Here is a 19,415-nt window from a genome sequence, read left to right as displayed (position 1 = left end):
ATATCTCATAAATCAAATGATAAAAGAACAAGTTATTTACAATTAGTCTATATCTTAAAACAATTGCCTTTGTTGCAAAGTTGAGCCACACTCAGAAAGTCATACTTCAGACCTCTGACTAGGGTGACTTCTTCAATAGATGGATTGGTTCTGATGGATCCAGATCCAACTATCTTTCCTTTCTTGTCATCTCCAAAACTGACATTTCCACATCTTTTTCGTTCAAATGTGGTGAATTGGGTTTTATCACCTGTCATGTGCCTTAAGCATACGATGTCAATGTACCACATTTTTTACTCTTGAGCACATTTTAGGCTAACTTGCAAAGTAATTAGTTTTTCTTAGATACCCAAATCTTTTTGGGTCCTCTTGAGTTAATTCTGACACGTTGTTCATCGTATTGATCATAATAGCCATTTTGTGCCAACACATTTTAGTTGTGTGGCCTCTTTTACCATAAAAGCTACAGTCAGCTTCTGGTTTTGTTTTCCATCCATTCCTGCTGGGAGCATGGCTTCCAGATGGTTGTGGATGGTGGCTATAATTCTTTTGAGTCACTAGGGGACTCTGAATTGGTGTGATGTTCTTTCTGAGGGATTTATTCTCCTCATAGACTTAAGTGACAACCTTAATCATTGTTTTAAGATGTTCATCTTGATGAGTGTTGTCTTGAAGAAGATATCGAATATCCTAGTTCAGTTTCTTCTATCTTATCAGCTGAATTCCTTGTTCCATTGTCTCCCGACTGTTTTAGGCTATAAAGAGACTTGAAAAGCTTGCAAACTTACCCTGGAACAGTTTTATCATACCTGTCTAAGTACTACATATAAATTTATTCCTCGACAAAACCATGCAAATATGCATTGTTGGTGAAATTAGTCAATCATTGGTAGTGGCACCAACCTAGAGGTTTAATTATTCTGATAGATTTTCGACAAACAGCTGATGGAAGTATTCCAGCAGAAAGTATAGGGCTGGAGAGGAGGGTTTTGTATTAGGTGTAAAATTAATGCCATAAGATATACAAGGAACTGATGTGGAAGTAGAAATAAGATCAATTGACACATTAGGAACTAATGAATCAACAGAGGCAGACGTATCAGATAAAAGGTCTAAAGATATTTGTTGAAATGATACAGGAAAAGGCAAAGCATCATTTTGAGAAGAGATTAGAGTAGGACCAGGAAATTCAGTCTCATAGAAACAACAATATTGTTGGTAGTAGGCAGAAACACCTTGCCCTCTTTAAAACCTGGTGTTATTCCAAATAAACACCCTTGACAGAATGATAATCAAATTTGTCCTTGTGAGTTTGGTATTAGTTACATAGGATAGACAACCAAACACTCTGAAGTTGTCATAACTAGAAGAATGGCCATATAAAACCTCAAAAGAACTCTTCTAAGTCAAAATCTTAGCGTGCAGCATATTGATAATATGAGTAGCATGCAAAATAGCTTCACCCTAGAAATGTTTTGGCAACTGAACTTGAGCAATTTCAACGAGAAACTTATGCTTCCTCTCAACCACACTGTTCTGTTAGCGATGTATAAACACATATGAATCAACAGAGGCAGACGTATCAGATAAAAGGTCTGAAGATATTAATGATACAGCAAAGCATCATTTTGAGAAGAGGTTAGAGTAGGACCAGGAAATTCAGTCTCATAGAAACAACAATATTGTTGGTAGTAGGCAGAAACACCCTGCCCTCTTTAAAACCTGGTGTTATTCCAAATAAACACCCTTGACAGAATGATAATCAAATTTGTCCTTGTGAGTTTGGTATTAGTTACGTAGGATAGACAACCAAACACTCTAAGTTGTCATAACTAGAAGAATGGCCATATAAAACCTCAAAAGAACTCTTCTAAGTCAAAATCTTAGTGGGCAGCATATTGATAATATGAGTAACATGCAAAATAGCTTCACCCTAGAAATGTTTTGGCAACTGAACTTGAGCAATTTCAACGAGAAACATATGCTTCCTCTCAACCACACTATTCTGTTAGCGATGTATAAACACATATGCATTGATGAATAATTCCAGCAGTAACAAACAAACCCGTGATTCCTTTATTCACAAACTCAGTATTGTTATCTGTCTGTACCAGTGGCGGAGCCAGGAATTGACAGTTGGGGGGCTAATTTTAGTCCGACTATTGGGAGTAATTTTTCGAAGTCCAGCCGTTAGGGCTGGGCAAATTTTTTTAAGCTTCCAGCACACTTCAAATAAAACTAAAAATATAAGCTTGGTGTGGTTTGAACCCATGACCTCTCACCTTAAAACAAGACTCTTAACCAACTTGACCACTTTAAACTATTAAAATAGTATTACATAGGTTAAATATATACCAATATTAGGGGGGCTACACGAGATAAAACTAACGATACTTAAGGGCAGAGCCGGTGACCGGGGGGCTTCGGCCACCCCGGGCTAGCTCCACCCCTGGTCTGTACTGTCTAAACCTCAACATGGAATTGAACTTCAACCATTTTGAAAAACTGTTGTAGTAAGTCAACAACCTGCATTTTAGTATTGAACAAGATTGTCCAAGTGCATCTAGTATAACTGTCAACAATTGTGAGCATATACCAAGCACCTGTCATAGAGGGAAATTTATAAAGGCCCTAAACATCTACGTGAAGTAACGCAAAAGACTAAATAGTAGTTATTTGATTGTTATCAAAAGACAAATGATGTTGTTTTGCCCGATGACATACATCACAGGTCTTCATTGTCTTATTACAAGAAAAAGAAAAACTGAGGTAAATGTGATATTTTGGAACTAGAAATATGGCCTAAATGTTGATGACACAATTTAGCCATATCTGGTGACAATGATGCAGATGAACTGTATAAGCACGATTTGCATAGATCTATTGTATACATAGAGAAGCTCGTGGAGTTGTTGCCATGTGTAACACACAGGGGCGGATTTAGGGGGGTCAAAGGGGGCATTTGCCCCCCTTCATCCGGATTTTTTTTTCCAAAACGACGTCGTTTTGGTTTATGGTTTTAATTTATAAAAACCAGAAGCAGCACTAGACGCAGGGATATCTATCTCGCATTCGTTCGTCGCTTCTCCTCGCCCCTGCTCGCTTTTCCTCTCCTCCTCCGATGCGGCACCTCTCCTCTCCGACCGACCGGCGGCCACCATCTCCAATCCGCCCCTGCCAGGTTAGTTTAACTTTTTTTTGTCCTTTAATTTAAATTTTAGGTTAAATTAATTTTAGGTAATGGATATTGATTGATAGTTAGTTTATTCTTAATTTTAAGTTAATGGATATTGATTGATAGATTGTTATTAATTTTAGGTTATTTTTAATTTTAGGTTAATGGATTGAATTGGTTGAATTGATTTGGCATTATTGGTTGAATTGATTTGGCATAATTCATTTATGTAGGTTAATGGATAAATTTGTGTTTAAAAGAGCACGAAGTTCGGTTGATGAATTATCGAGCAGTAGTAGTCCTAATGCACAAATACTTCTCAATTCAAATCCTAGTGCTGAGTTTAACCCAAATGATATAGTTAGTGATCCTGGCCTAAGAAAACAGATTGAAGAATTTGATGTTAACCTTAGGGATCGTGTTCGAAGAGAGTACATATCTAGAGGTCCTTATCGACTATTTGGGCATACATTTCCTCAACGTCAATTTGGTCCATCTAAAAGGGGTTTTAGAGTTGAATGGTTTGACACGTATAATTGGTTAGAATATAGCATATCAAATGATGTCGCTTATTGTTTTTGTTGTTTTCTATTCAAGCCACCTAATGTCAGTCGCTATAGAGATGAAGTATTTAATACCAAATGATTTTACAATTGGAAAAAAGCCAATGAAAAATTTATTAAACATGTTGGTGGAGTTACGGGTGTGCATCATAGTGCTATTAGGAATCTTGAAGCATTTAGAAATCAAAGACAAAGTGTAACTCATTCATTGTCAAAGCAAAGTCAAGAGGTTGAATTTGATTATCACGTGCGTTTGACTGCTAGTTTAGATGTGATTAGATTTTTATTACGGTAAGGCTTGTCTTTTCGTGGACACGATGAGTCTTCAAATTCTTTTAATAAAGGAAACTTTCGTGAGTTGTTTGAATGGTACACCTCAAAAAACAAATGTGTTGGAAAGGTTGTTGGAATTAATGCTCCGCAAAATAATCTTATGATTTATCCCTCTATTCAAAAGGAAATGACTAATGCATGTGCTGTGGAGACTACACTTCTTGTATTAAATGATATTGGTGATAAGTGTTTCACTATTTTGGTTGATGAATCTCGTGATAGCTATGTGAAAGAACAAATGGCAGTAGTCCTTAGATATGTCAACAAATGTGGAGAAGTTATTGAACGATTGTTAGGGGTGGTTCATGTCAAAGAGACTTCATCACAATGTTTAAAAGATTCCATTTATGCATTATTTGCCAAACATGGATTATCTCTGTCTAGATTGAGAGGTCAAGGATATGATGTCGCTTCAAATATGCGAGGAAAGTTTAAAGGGTTGAAGACCTTGATTTTAAGAGAAAATTCTCATGCATTCTATGTTCATTGTTTTGCTCATCAGCTTCAATTGGTGATTATTGCAGTCGCCAAATGATCAAACAAAATTGTTGGTGATTTCTTTACTCTAGTTACTATGATTGTGAACACGAGTGGAGCATCTTGTAAACGAGTCGACAATCTTAGACAACTTCTACATGATCGAATAGTTGAACGTCTTGAGAGTGGAGAAATTACTAGTGGTAGGGAAAAAAATCAAGAAACTGGATTAGCTAGGCCAGGTGACACTAGATGGGGATCACATTACACAACATTACTACGCTTACATTCAATGTGACCCTCAGTAAAAGACGTGCTTTTTAGTGTCTATGAGGATGGCGATGATAGTGGCTTTGCTAGGACCTTGACGATGAGGATGGAGAGATATGACTTTGTATTTATTTTGCATTTGGTGAAACAAATATTGGCATACACAAATGATTTGTCCAATTTGTTGCAAAAAAGAGATCAAAATATTGTTCAAGCCATGCATTTGATTAAGAATGTGAAGACTCAATTGCTAGACTTGCGGGATAGAAGATGGGAGACATTTTTGTTGGAAGTTGAGTCTTTTTATGTGACTCATTCTGTCAATGTTGTTAATATGAATGATATAGTTCCAGTACGTACTCGAATGAAGAGGGATGGAAATATTGTTACTTACTTTCAACATTATCGGTATGAAGTTTATCATGAGCTAATTAATTAAGTGTTTCTTTTCATTTTAAATAACTTTGTTTATATTTTCGTTTTTTGTTGATTTTAATGCTTTATCTTTTGAAATACTAGGTACTTGATAAGATCGGACTTGAGATGCATGATCGTTTCCTAGAATTAACAACAGACTTACTTCTTTCTGTGGCATGTCTTGATCCTAGAGATTCTTTTTCTAACTTTAACGGTGATAAGTTAGTTCATCTAGCTGAAATATATTCAGAAGATTTCTCATGGACTGAGGTTCTGATGATTAAGAATAGCTTGAAATGTATATTTATGATGTTAAAAGAGATATAAACTTTGTTGCTGTTGAAGATTTAGGATGTCTTTCAAAGAAGATGGTTTCAACTGGAAAAGCTCAAACTTTTCCATTGGTATATCGCCTAATTGAATTGGCATCGCTTTTACCAGTTGCAACAGCTTCTGTTGAAAGTGTATTTTCAGCAATGAATATTGTAAAGACCGATTTGAGAAATCGAATGTTAGATGATTGGCTGAATGACTGTTTGGTAGTATTTAGCTCGAAGGATATCTTCATCAACATTGATAATGAAGATGTTTTGGATCGTTTTCAAGCTATGACATGTCGTAGATGTCAATTGACACCTCGTAATCGTCGATCTACTTAGCATTAGAAGTTTTTTTTTAAATTTTAAGACATTTTGTATCGAATAGCAATTATGTACTAAAGTATATTTTTTTCAATTAATGTTATTTTGTCTAAACAATTTTTACATAGAGTTTGAAGGAAAATAGACAAGCGTAGGCGCAGCGGAATAATAAAATTTTCTCTATTTTATCTATTTCCTTTTTCCAAAATTTGTTAATTGTTATTTCATATAAAGAGGGATAGAATGAAATACATTTTCTGAAGAACTATCTACAGTTGCAAACGAAGTGCCCACAACTCTTAATCTGTGTATCACGAACAACAAAAGAAACAACACAAAAAAGAATAAATAATCAGTAATCAACCTTAATAATAGCAATCGCAATGATTGCCTCTAACAGAAATCGATACGAGATCAAAGAGAGAGTAAAAAATAATGTAAATTAGCCAAGACGAAGACGAAACGGTTCCACCTCCTTTATTGTTGAGTTTTGTCGAAATATGGGATTAGGGGGTCTATTTATAGACTTCTCAAAACCCTAATCCCAGTTGTGTTAGGTAATTAATTAATTAGAATCTTATTCGGAATAAGATTACTAATTAGATAATTAAATAAACACTTTATTATTATCTAAATAATAACTAATTATATCTAGATAATTATTATTAATCAAATTAATAATTTAATTATTATTAGGGATAATTAATTAGAGTTTCAATCACATAAAAACTTCTAATTAATATTATCAGATAATCCTTTAATTTAATTTATAATCATAATCTAATTATAATTATTAAGTCAAATTAATTATCCCTATTTACTTAATAAATTTCGGCCCATTATTAGTGTCTCACTAATTACATTTTCGTCCTCTGGTTCCAAGTCCCATATGCGACCCATTAGGTCTTTTATTGCCACTAGCCGTATATATCCTTTGAGATTAATTCATCACGATTAATTCCAACATATATATAACGGAATACCGTCGCGAGCTGTTACTAGCAGAACCTAGGATATTCCCCCAGAGCAATTAAGAAGTCAGGTTGATAACTGACGTTAACCTTTCTGCATTAGGTACAGTATAATACGATCCTTCATCAACTATATCTTGTTGGTCAATTCCTTATAACCATGGAACGTGTCAAGGTTACATATAACGAAGAGTCTGTTTTACTTGTACAGGTTGAATTCACTCTGAAAAGATAAGTTAAGTGAAATATCCATTTCCACTCTTAACTCTATCACCTTGCAAGGATTTCAGTTAATTCACCACAAGCGGCCATTTGGATATATCTCCCACTTATCGGGACTGACGAATGCTCAATCTGACATTAACTATTCTGCAATTACTTTGTGTTATACCAAACCCTGCTCTCACACACCCCAGGCTCTCACTTGTTGGATCGTGCTCGCACAGAATCAAAGTATCAGACTCCATAATCCAGAATCACTAATTAACGAATGTTTGAGTCTGAGGATTAGTTATACCTATTAATACCAATGAGATGAACAGTTGACACTTTTAGATAAATTAATCCATGCTGTTATCTCAAGTCGAGTCCCAATCCTAATGAACTCCTTCACCGGATCCATGTAACTGTCTAGATATCTAAAGATCTAAAGCTTGTGAGATCAACTTTCTGTCTCGACAGAAAACACTGTTACATGCAAGTCTCAACAGTAATATGCCAACCCCTATAACATATTACTTGACTTGGGTTGCTTTTAAGTTTATTGATCTTATTATAAAGTACAGTCCCACTTCATGCTTGTATGAACACTTTATAATTACTTAAACAAACTTAGGATTACTTTCTTTATGAAAGATTTGTGCCTTTATATATAGTTATATTTATATCCTAAAACAATTGTCTTTAGGACACTAAACTCCAACAGAGCTTTGCCCCCTCCCCCTCCCTCAAATCCTGGATCCGCCACTGGTAACACATACAAGCCGCTCTCTTCAAAACCAGTGGATAGAAATCTGCTTAGAAGCCTGGTCCTGCAGAATGCCTTGTGAAGTAAGAAATAGAGCTTGAACTCCATTGAATTTTGCCAAACTGCCTACTGACATGAGATTAAATTGAAAAGGAGGTATATACAGAACATTTTGCAACTGCAATTTAACTGTTAGATCCATAGTGCCTATATACTACACTAGTTGAGCTTTTCCATCAAGGAGACTTTGTGATTTAGAAAATTTTGTAAGAGAGGAAAACAACTTCACATTCTTGCACATGTGAACTGAAGCACCAAAATCGGCAATCCACAATTGAACAGTATCATTTCGAGTAAAAATATGATGAGAAATTGACTTACCACAGCTAGCAGCAAAAGCTGTGAAATCACTGTCTCCTCTGTTGTTGTGTCCAACGTTCTTGCCTTTCATGTATTTATGAATCTCTTGTTGAATCATGAACTGTAGTGCATAAACACCTTTACAATCCTTCTATAACTTGATGATCTGTTTGTACCAGACTTGTCAAACACTTGTGTCTTCTTAACATCATAATAGACTTTGTTATTGTGAGTAACATTAACAGACTTGGTATTAGGTAAAGAAACAATATCTTTAAGAAATCCAACGCGTTCAAGCATGAAATAAGCCTTGCTCGCACTAGGTAATGGCTCAATCAACATTATCGGGTTCTTAACATGTTCATAATCAGTTGATACCCCAAATAAAAGTTGTATAATTTGATCTTCTCACAAATCGTTTGAACAATTTTTCTAGAGCCTCCACATGAACAATTAGGAATTGCTTCAACAAAGCTAACCCACCTCACATTCTTTTCAATTTAGTAAAATAACCAGTTAAAGACTGAGATCCTTGAACTGTTCTATTTAGATCATGTTTCAACCTAAACAATTGTGGACCATTACTCTCTCCATATCTCAATTTTAATTCCTTCCAGAGTTCACAAGATGCGGTTGCATACATGAACGATTCACTCAGCTCTCTAGAATTAGCATTAATCAACAATGAAAACACTAGACTATCTAATTCAGCTCAGATTCATACTCAGAAGCATCAGGCAAGGTTTTAAATCATCATGAAGCATAAAACCTAACCTTCTTTTAGCACGGAGTGCAGGAATCATTAACTGGCTCCATGGAATATAATTCTTTTCAGTTAATTGTGCGGAAACTAGAATCAAACCAGGATTTTCAGTTGTAGCTAACGATAATTCTGATCATTATTGTGATTGCTACTGTTGCTGCGATTGCTATCGTTACTGTTACTGTTACTGCGATCGGTGTTGTTTCGACTACAATCGTGGTGAATCTGTTCATCGTTGCCTTCTTCAGGTTGTTCATCATCCAGATATGTTGGCCTTACCATGAATACTCTGGAGGATATGCATCAAATCTAAATGAAGAATCAACTCAGAATGATGATGAACAACCTGAAGAAGGCAACGATGAACAGAGTCACAACGATTATAGTCGCAACAACACTGATCGCAGTTGCAGTAACAGTAACGATATCAATCGCAGCAACAGTAGCAATCATAATAATGATCAGAATTATCGTTAGCTACAACTGAAAATCCTGGTTTGATTCTAGTTTCCGCACAATTAACTGAAAAGAATTATATTCCATGGAGCCAGTCAATGATTCGTGCACTCCTTGCTAAAAGAAGGTTAGGTTTTATACTTCATGATGATTTAAAACCTTGCCTGATGCTTCTGAGTATGAACCTGAGCTGAATTAGGTAGGTTGCCGATCCCTGACAGGCGCAGAGACACTCCCCCCTATAGTGTGTCTTACGCCGACTCGGGTCCTTCCAGTGGACACTACTATGTTCCACACACCACAACATCCACTTTTGAGGTTCGGCTTATCCAATGGCCACCAAACTTTGCACACATTAATTATATATCTAAAGGAGTCCAGAAGCATCTAGAAGGCACGAGAGAAGTCTTCTAATTTCGAGAATTGGTTAAGAGGTTCTCTCTGCCCGCAACTGCCTGCAGATTAAACCTTGGTTTGTGCCTACGGGCCAGGAAGCTGCCAGACTGTCCAGAAGTTTCTAGAAGTGCCCAACAATGTCCAGGCAGCGCCTAGAAGGGTCCAAATGAGTCTAATTTAGTCTTCCTTAGAACTTTCTAGATTCTTTTTCCTTGTAATTCTCTAGAACATTCTAAGGAGACTTGGAGGCCTATAAATAGGGGTGAGGAGTCATTTGTAACTTAGAACTTCAAACACTCCAAGCTCTCAAGCATACTTGTAAAGCATTCTTTATAGGCCTAATACACAAATAACCCCCTGAACTTGTCCAAATGTTGCAACTGCCCCCCTCAACTTTCAATTGTAACAACTTACCCCTTAAACTTGTCCAATTATAAAACATAGCCCCAAATTGAGAATTTTTTTACCCCGTATTTGAAGCAACCGTAAAAAAGTTTTCACGGATTCGTATCACACCAAAGATCTGATTATCATACTCCACGAGCGTTACAGATTTTGTATTTTACGTGTTTCTTCAATTGCAGTCTATGTCAGCAATTTGGGGTTGTGTTTTACAATTGAAAAAGTTTAAGGGGTAAGTTGTTACAATTGGACAAGTTTGAGGGGTAAGTTGTTACAATTGAAAGTTGGAGGGGGAAGTTGCAACATTTGGACAAGTTCAAGGGGTTATTTGTGTATTAGGCCTTCTTTATATGCAATACAATACTTGTTTATTTCCTCACACTTGTGCAATCTATTTGCTTGTGACTTAAATTCGCTAAGGCAACGAAAGCTTACTAAGGTGAATCGTGGGAGGCTGAACTAGCAACTCAGGAGAGAAACTGCTAGTGCCGCACGGACAATAATTGACGAAGGAATTGTGCCCGTGATATTGGTCATTGAACCAATAAATGTTTTCTTTTCCGAGAAAAAAAAAAATAGAACATCTAATGTGTTGGGCACATATCACTGAACCAATAAATGTTTTCTTTTCCGAGAAAAAAAAAATAGAACATCTAATGTGTTGTGCACCACTGTAGTAAGCGAGGGAATTTCCAATAAAGACCTCTTTGAGAATGAACATATCGCTGTTTCATAAGACAAACATGGGCATCGCAGTTGACATTTATTTCAGCGTTGATCTTCCTCAGCCATATTTCCTTTGCACAAAAATCCATACTTAGATGTCAATGCTTTGTGTCGAGTGAAAATTACTTGTGGCCTTTCAAGAGGCTCATTTTGAAGCTTATAATGGCCAAACAGCACATTTTCTATGGGATTGAGATTTAATTAAAACAGCTTTGCTTTATCAGTATAATTACCTATTGGTAGGATAGCTGATGATATATACAATATGACTCCGGTAAATAATTACACAAAATAATGGCACTCCCTTGTACATGTATTGAACTGACTATACAGGCCATATCTTGCTGACACTATGACTCGTCTGGTTTTGGTTCAAGTGTTACAGGAATCTTCTCCTTGTGATCACCTCGCAAAACTTCCACAGTCACCTGAGTAACAAAATATTTTAACATATAATTAAAATTCTAAACCAGCTCTAGATAACATGTATATATCTACCAGGTATACTTAGAGTAGGCTAACAATATCATCCTAAATGCAAAACAACAGCTAATAGAAAATAACAGCTAGAAAATTAACAACTAAAGCATTAAACTACTAACAGAATAACTAGAATAACTGTCACCCTGAATTAACAAATAACCAGTCAATCCTTCCTGTATTGATAGGTGACACCATACCTGTTCGCCTACTTCACATTGGTCAAGAATTCTGTACAAGTCACTTCCATTTGCAACTTTTTTCCCATTCACAGATGTTATTATATCTCCCAAAATAAGTCTACCATAGGCATCCCGTTTGGTGGATTGCAGACCCTACAGAAGGGATTCATGTTTTATAAGCAGAAGAACCTCTTAAAATCAGAAAGAACAAGAATCTCAATAATATTACTGATAAACAGAACCTTAGATTCAAAACAATATGCAAGAAAAATGAAGGAAAAAAAGTAATAGAGCATACTGCTTTGCCAGCTGGACCATTCAGAGGAGCATCTAAGACAAGCACCCCACTCACTCCCAACTGCTCCACTGATTGATCAGGCGCAAACTTAATGCCTAAAATAGGTCTTGTAACTTTTCCATACTTCACCAACTGCTCAACGATGCCACTTACCTTGATTTGACAAATGAAGAATACCAAATTATTTACAAGCACGAAAAGACAAGCCAGGTTATGCAGATTGGCTTAAGCTAAGCAACTCACAGTATCAACTGGTATTGAAAATCCAACACCAGAAGATGCACCAGATGGGGAGTATATGGCTGTATTTATCCCAATAAGACTTCCTGAACTGTCAAGAAGTGGCCCTCCACTATTACCAGGATTAATGGCAGCATCTGTTTGAATAACATCCTGAATAGGACGGCCAGTAGCAGCAGAACTGATTTCTCTACGTAGCCCACTAAAAAAGAAACAATATTCAGATCCTGGAAGATATTAACTAAATTGGAAATACCAGAGCAGAAAATGGCTGCATTACTAAAATTTGCTCGAGCCACATACATCATTTGCTTTTTCATATGTTATCTGTAAATGACATGTTAAGGGCAACTCCCGCTATAGTGGAAAAGGCTTGGGGATGCAATCTCTAGGATACACAAGTGACACTCAAGCCAAGAAAAGAGATTTCCATGAAAAATGCACACTCCCCGGAATTAGCTTCGGAAGGATAAATAGATGGATAATCAGCTTCTATCACTTATTGGCATAAGAACAAAACCAAACCCATTAGCTACTGATGTATATGCACATTTAATCTCCATAAGCACAAAAAAGTAATTCAAATCATTGATTAAAATCAGATGTTATTTCGCAAACATTTCTTAATTGTTCTAGAGTCAGGTAACTAGGGGTGTTAGAATTTTGGTTGCTGTTACAACACTATTACAAATAAGGTAAAATAGGATCTCAGTAGTCAATCCAGAAGCACTAATACCCAACAATAAAAATAAAAATTCATATAGACATGTAAGAAAACTTTTGCTAGATTTTGTACCTGATGACACCAGTTGTCAGCGTATGATCAAGTCCAAACTGCAAAACACATACCTTTAATCAGGACATCAGATTGTTGATTAGGATAATTTGCAATAAGCCAACATGTAACATTACAAGTCAGGAAACACTTGTGACCACCCATCCATAGAAAAATTGAGCAATAATGTCACAGAGCCTTTCCTCAAAAACAGGCAGCACACAAGAAATTATATTATACAAATAAAAAGAGAATTTGCATTAACCTCTTAACAACTTGACAAGCATTTTTTAGCAAATCAAAATGATGTCTTCCATATCGCTAACTGAAGTTCATGATCAATGAAATACTTATATCCCTGTTAGCATATTCTGATGAATGATACAATCCCAACATAAGGAAATCTGAAAGAACAAAGGGTATATCAAACTCACAGGGTTCCCAATAGCATATACTTTCTGGCCAACAAGCAAATCAGCAGAAACACCAACTGGTATCGGTCTTAATTTATCTTTAGGTGCATCAACTCGTAGTACAGCAACATCTTTGTCCTGGTCAAATCCTACAACTTTTGCATCATAAGTTGACTGGTCAGCAAGAGTGATTCTGCAAACATACTAGCACAAAGTTAAATGTGGACAATAAGATCTTTTCCTCTACTTGAGCATAAATTTTCACAACATAGAATGTAAAAAATATGCATTTTAACTATTTCAACATATACTGTTAAATGTTTACAAGAAATCAAAAATAGATTAAACATTGCCTACCATAGATGCACAATCAAAATCCAACTATGGCATGCTTATCCAATTTACTTTCGAACTTAGCATCTCAATTTTTATTAGCACTCAAGAAAATCTAATTGCAAACAAATAGAAAACACATCAGTAAGAAATTCTTGTTCATTTTAACTTCTATCCTAATGCTACTTTTCCCTTCATCAAAATATAGTTGGCAACACCTGCACCAGTCAAACGTTCTGCTAGGCCTATGGTTTCATTGGGATTAGTACTAGTAACTTGCGCAAACATGGAGACCTAATAAGGGCATATTTTCCTGATGCACACTTGTCCCTTGTCATAGCAGTGCATTTTCTTATTTATTTTTTTTTTTCGGTAAAGTGCAATGCATCGAGGGCGAGCCTTGGCGCAACGGTAAACGTTGTTGTCGTGTGACCAAGAGGTCACGGGTTCGAGTCTTAGGAGCGGCCTCTTGCCAAATAAATGGCCCATGCAAATTTATATATCAATAATCAAATTTCTCCTTCCCAATGTTTTTGATTAAGCCATGAGAAAACATCAAGCAAAAAGATTATTCCGCCAATATAAAGTTGCAATTCAAAATGTCTTTATGCTTTATAACATAAGCTTCAAAATCAGTGGGAACATTTTTTATCAACAACTGATATCAAAGGCTCAAACCACATCTATCATAAAACGGAATAGTTAATAACCCAAAATGCTTTAATATGAAAAACTATCAACAGATTAACTAACTTGAGATCAGAAGCGCCGCGAATCACATGATAGTTGGTGACAATGTGACCTTCTTTGTCCCAAACGAATCCAGACCCTGAACCCTGTGGCACCTCCAACACATCTAATGTGAACGCGTCCTGCCTTATTTTTGCACATACATAAACATAAAAAGAATCAGGAATCTAAAATCCGACGGAAATGTGTACTCAGTAATCAGTGGAAAGGAAATACTTAGCGGCGAGATTGGTGATGTAGACAACGGACGGAGTATTCTCTTGAAAGAGGCGAACAGTAGCGAGCTCATCGGACTGCAATTTACGGGGCGTGGTGACGACGAAAGCGGAGGCGGGGTCCACATCAACGACGAATAGGGAGAAAGATAAGGCAAGAGAGGTGCAGAGGAGCAGGAGCGAGTCCAAAGCGGAAGAAGATGTGATTTTAGTAAATAAAAGCTTGTGCGGGGTTAGAGCGTGAGATCGGAGGGCTTGATGCAGGAAAGAAAGAATTCGAGAATTACTTCTAGTTTTGTCATTGTGGTTTAGGAAGTGGTTTTTATTCAGCAATGAAACGCAATTATGTTTCACTCGAGAGAGAGGTGTTTTTCTGTCGGGATAGCGAGAAAGTGGGAAGGAAGAATGGAGGTACGTCGAATTGAGTGAAGACACAGCAGCCATTCTTTGTGTGTGGTTTTGTTTTGCACAGACATAACATAATAAAAGACTAGAGGGCATGCTTTACCACTACCCATATGCATATGTCATGTTTCCTTTATTCGTTGAAATCATTATTTTGTTTCGTCAAAAAAAAAAAAAAAAATCATTATTTTGTTTAATACAATGAAACTAAAAAAAAAAAAAAACTTAAACCCTATTTGACCCTGGATTTATGCAGAATTTTATTATTTGATTTCTGGAACATAATTAGTATAATTTCACCTAATTTAAACCCTATCTCAATTAGTATAATTTCACCTAATTTAAATTGAATATATAATTATTATTTTATTAACATGTAACAATATTTTGACACTTAAATTTAATAAATTTTAGTTTAGAGATTTATTTTATTTTTTAATCTAATTAATTATTTTCACATAAGAGAGTTTATACAGTAAATAAACTTTAAGACGTGTGACATATCAAGTTCATATGTCAAATTATCATAGATTAAATATTCAAATGAGGTTAATTATAAAAATAATTCTCGACCCAATGATAGTTAAAATTTATTTTCTTACAATGGGCTATTTTTTAACCCTAATTAAAAATAGTCTCATTACGGTGTTTCAGCCACCGTAATAGAAAGAAAAGATAATTTACCTAACCTCATTACGGCGCGTAGAGCACCGTAATGAGGCATAGTATAGTTTGTTGTAGGAATCCTGGGATTCCTGCAACGATGGCAGTGGCTTCAAGCCACTGCCAACTCTCCTCTTTTTAAAGGAGGAGATTATAATAATGTTGCTTTATTACATATAATTTTTTTTATAAAAACTTAATATATTAAATAAATTAAATGATAAATATTTTTTTTTAAACATCGGATAAATAATTTATTAGTTTTCTCTTTTTTTACGTAATACACTATTAGCTCTTCAATTTTAAAAAAACATATTATAAGATTCTTTTTTTTGTAGAAACAGGAAAGGAAAACAAACAAACAAAGAAAACTAACCCGGGATCAGCCTAGAAAGGCTAACCCCAATCCTATCCTCTAAAAGAAGAGACGAGAGAAAGATGGGAGGATCAGAAAGGGTAGTAACACCTAACATCCCCTTATGCCCAGCCGCCGCCAAGCGATCCGCAACCCGGTTCTGTTCCCTGTAAATGTGGCTGAACTTTAAGAACTCAAAGGAAGGGCAAAAGCCTTATAATAGCTTTGATAAGGTTTCGGTTATTAAGACAAATAGCCTGATTATCAGAAATCATATTGATGGCCTCCATGTTATCAGACTCCACAGATAACCTCTTAACACACAGGCTTTTGGCAAGCTTGACACCCGAGAGAATACCCCAAAGCTCCGCGAAAAAGGAAGAACCCAACCCCAGGTTCTGGGTAAACTCAGACAGTCAGGCGCCTCCCGCATCTCGAAGAACTCCTCCGGCAGCAATCTTGCCATTGTTAAGACAGGAGCCATCCGTATTCAACTTCACCACCCCATCTCTCGGCCTGCTCCATCCAACGAGGTGGACCTCTCTTTTCTGGGTAGACCTTGCAAGGGAATCCCCTTTGAAACTCTCAGTAATAATAGAGAGTTTTTTCGAGAAGAACTCAGGTAAGTCAGGAATAAAGACAGATTTCTCAGCAAAAATCTCCTCGTTCCTCCACTTCCAAATTTGGTGACAGATGATAGCAAAGAAAATGTCACCATGCTCCATGTTAGCCAGTAATTTCCCACTAACACCATCAGCGAACCAGTCATACTCAGAGTGGGCCAAGAAGGAAGAAAGAATGTGGTATGGGAGAATTTTCTTCCACACCTCTTTACTCTTAGAGCAATCCCTCAGAGCATGGCACAAAGTTTCATCATGGCCTCTGCATCTACTGCAAGCTCCTGAATCCGCCAAGTGCCGTCTGTGCCTATCTGAATTAGTAAGCAACCTGTCCTTGACTCCCAGCCACAGGAAACTCCTAATACGGTAAGGGATTTTAAGGGCCCTAATGGATTTCCAAGTATCCAAGAGAGGATCAGCCCTGTTGAGGGTAAAAGCTTCAAAGGCTGACTTGCAAGAATAAGCACCATTGTTAGTCAGGGCCCAGCAATGCCTATCCTTGTCTTCCTCTTGATTACTAATCTTAACTCCCCTAATTCTAAGGAGAGTCTCCAGGATAAAGAAGGTATCAAACTTATACCAGATCCAGTCCCCCTCAGAGTCCACCACATCGGCAATCCTCTAGTTACAGATATTACTAGGCGGGGGGGAGCTACACACCTCTAATAACGGTTTGTCTCCAATCTAGGTATCATACCAGAAACTGATGGACTTACCATTACCCACCTCCAGGCCAACCCCCGAGCAGAACTCTGCAAATACAACGCTAAGCCCTTTCCAGAGGAAAGAACAATTGACAACTCTCTCCTTAGGGCCTCCAAAGATTTTGTCTTTCCGATACTTGCCACAGAGAAGACGAACCCAAAGAGAGGATGGGCATTGCCACATTCTCCATAGAAGCTTCATTAATAAGACTTTGTTGTTGTCCTTAGCTTGTCTAATACCAAGACCCCCCATGCTTTTCGGCTGGCAGACCTCCTTTCAAGGGACCAGGTGAATCTTTTTCCCTTCTCCAGACTCTCCCCAAAGGAAACGCCGGTTTATTTTGTCAAGCTCGTTGAGGACCTGCTCAGGCAATTTACAGGCTTGCATGATATGATTAGGAGCCGCGCAATTGACAGACTGAATTAAAGTTAGACGGCCTGCTAGGGAAAGAGAATTAGCTTTCCAACTAGCACACAAACCATTAGTTTTATCCAGAGTCTCTTTAAAAGAGGCTTTGGAAACTCTGTCGCTTTGGAGAGGGACCCCAAGATACTTACCCAAAGAGTGAGTAAGAGGAATGCCGGATAGATCACTCAACTTTTTACAAACGCCTTTGTCCATGTTCTTAGAGCAAAGCATCTGAGATTTTTGGATATTAATCTTCTGGCCAGAAGCAGCACAGAAACAATTAAGGATATCCATAACCACACTAATTTGCTCCTCATACCCTTCCACGAATAGCATCACATCATCAGCGAAGAACAAATAGGTAATAGGAGGGCAATACTTGTTGATGGACACAGGATGGAGAATCCCCTTGCTCACAGCCTCTTGGATCAGGTGAGACAACCTCTCCATAGCAATTACAAAAAGGAAGGGGCTCATAGGATCCCCTTGACGGATTCCCCTGGAGGGAGAGAACTCATCAGACATATCTCCATTGATGAAAACCTGGAAAATAGGAGAAGAAATGCAATCCTCAATCAATCTCCTCCAGCTATCCGGGATACCAGCTCTCTTTAGAAGAAAACTCCAGTTTAAGCGATCATAAGCTTTCTCCAGATCCAGCTTGAGAGCCACTATCCCTTTCCTACCCTTCTTCATCTTCATGGAGTGAACTACCTCCTGGGCAATAACCACATTGTCCATCATTTGCCTGCTAGGAACAAAACTACCTTGATTCTGGCTTATAATCTCCGGAAGGATACGCCGGAGTCTATTAGCCACAATTTTAGTGATAGCTTTATATAACACATTGCAAAGACTGATCGGCCTCATTAATATTAACTCATTGGTTTCATAAAAAAAAAAAAAAAAATATTAACTCATTAGTCATTCTGTCTAATTTTTTTTTAACTTTTTAACCGTTATATTTGGCATAAATAGACAGACAGAAAATAACAGAGTAACATGATTATTTTGTATTTATTATACCCTTAACATTTACAACTAGGAGCAATGTTACCCCTAACAGCTTCAGTATTTTAAAAGCCTCAGGCTGCTAGTTTTCATATTATATTATTTTATAAATTAAATTAATTTTTTATCGAACCAATACAGACAACAAAACAATTAACAACTATATTATCGTTAGAGTAAAATACAAAAAAGACGGAGGTTTAATCTTTTAAAAAACACAATCATGTTGTTTAAAAACTCTTTTTGGATAAGGTGCAAAAATACACATAACGTTTATAGTCAGAAGCAATTTTACCCCTAACATCTAAAACGATGCAATTTGTGTCATTTATCACTAATTAGTAATAGACCACAACATATTAGATGCGAAAAAAAATATACTCTACTTTGTACAAGTTGGACAAAAGAAAGATTGGTTTGACTATCATTTAACCATCACACCGGGTCTTCCAAACAAAATCTGTTGATAAATTGAAGCAGTTCCGTACATTTTTTTAAACTATATTAATAACACAACAAATATTTCGTTCATAAAAAAAAGCAAAAAACATTATTAGGCCCCTGCTCTTTCATTTTTTGGTTCATTAAGCCATTGATCTTTTATTTGGATACATTAAGCTCCTGATCATTTTTTTATCTCATTAA

General features: G+C 36.6%; 1 protein-coding gene across 1 annotated transcript; it reads right to left on the bottom strand.

Moving 5' to 3' along the window:
• Positions 1 to 11,080: 11,080 nt before the first annotated feature.
• LOC136233690 (protease Do-like 1, chloroplastic) lies at positions 11,081 to 15,095 on the bottom strand. The gene is made up of 8 exons (XM_066023401.1): positions 14,605 to 15,095; positions 14,392 to 14,514; positions 13,327 to 13,498; positions 12,914 to 12,951; positions 12,121 to 12,319; positions 11,878 to 12,030; positions 11,598 to 11,732; positions 11,081 to 11,345 (listed from the first exon to the last, which is right to left on the bottom strand). Exons 1-8 carry the CDS (start codon positions 15,045 to 15,047, stop codon positions 11,268 to 11,270), a joined length of 1,341 nt encoding a protein of 446 aa, XP_065879473.1. The 5' UTR covers positions 15,048 to 15,095; the 3' UTR covers positions 11,081 to 11,267.
• Between the last annotated feature and the right edge of the window lie 4,320 nt (positions 15,096 to 19,415).

The sequence above is a fragment of the Euphorbia lathyris genome, chromosome 6, assembly GCF_963576675.1.
Source record: "Euphorbia lathyris chromosome 6, ddEupLath1.1, whole genome shotgun sequence".
Taxonomy (NCBI): domain Eukaryota; kingdom Viridiplantae; phylum Streptophyta; class Magnoliopsida; order Malpighiales; family Euphorbiaceae; genus Euphorbia; species Euphorbia lathyris.
Note: the sequence above shows the minus strand (reverse complement) of the source record. Positions and strands in the feature narration are given on the sequence as shown.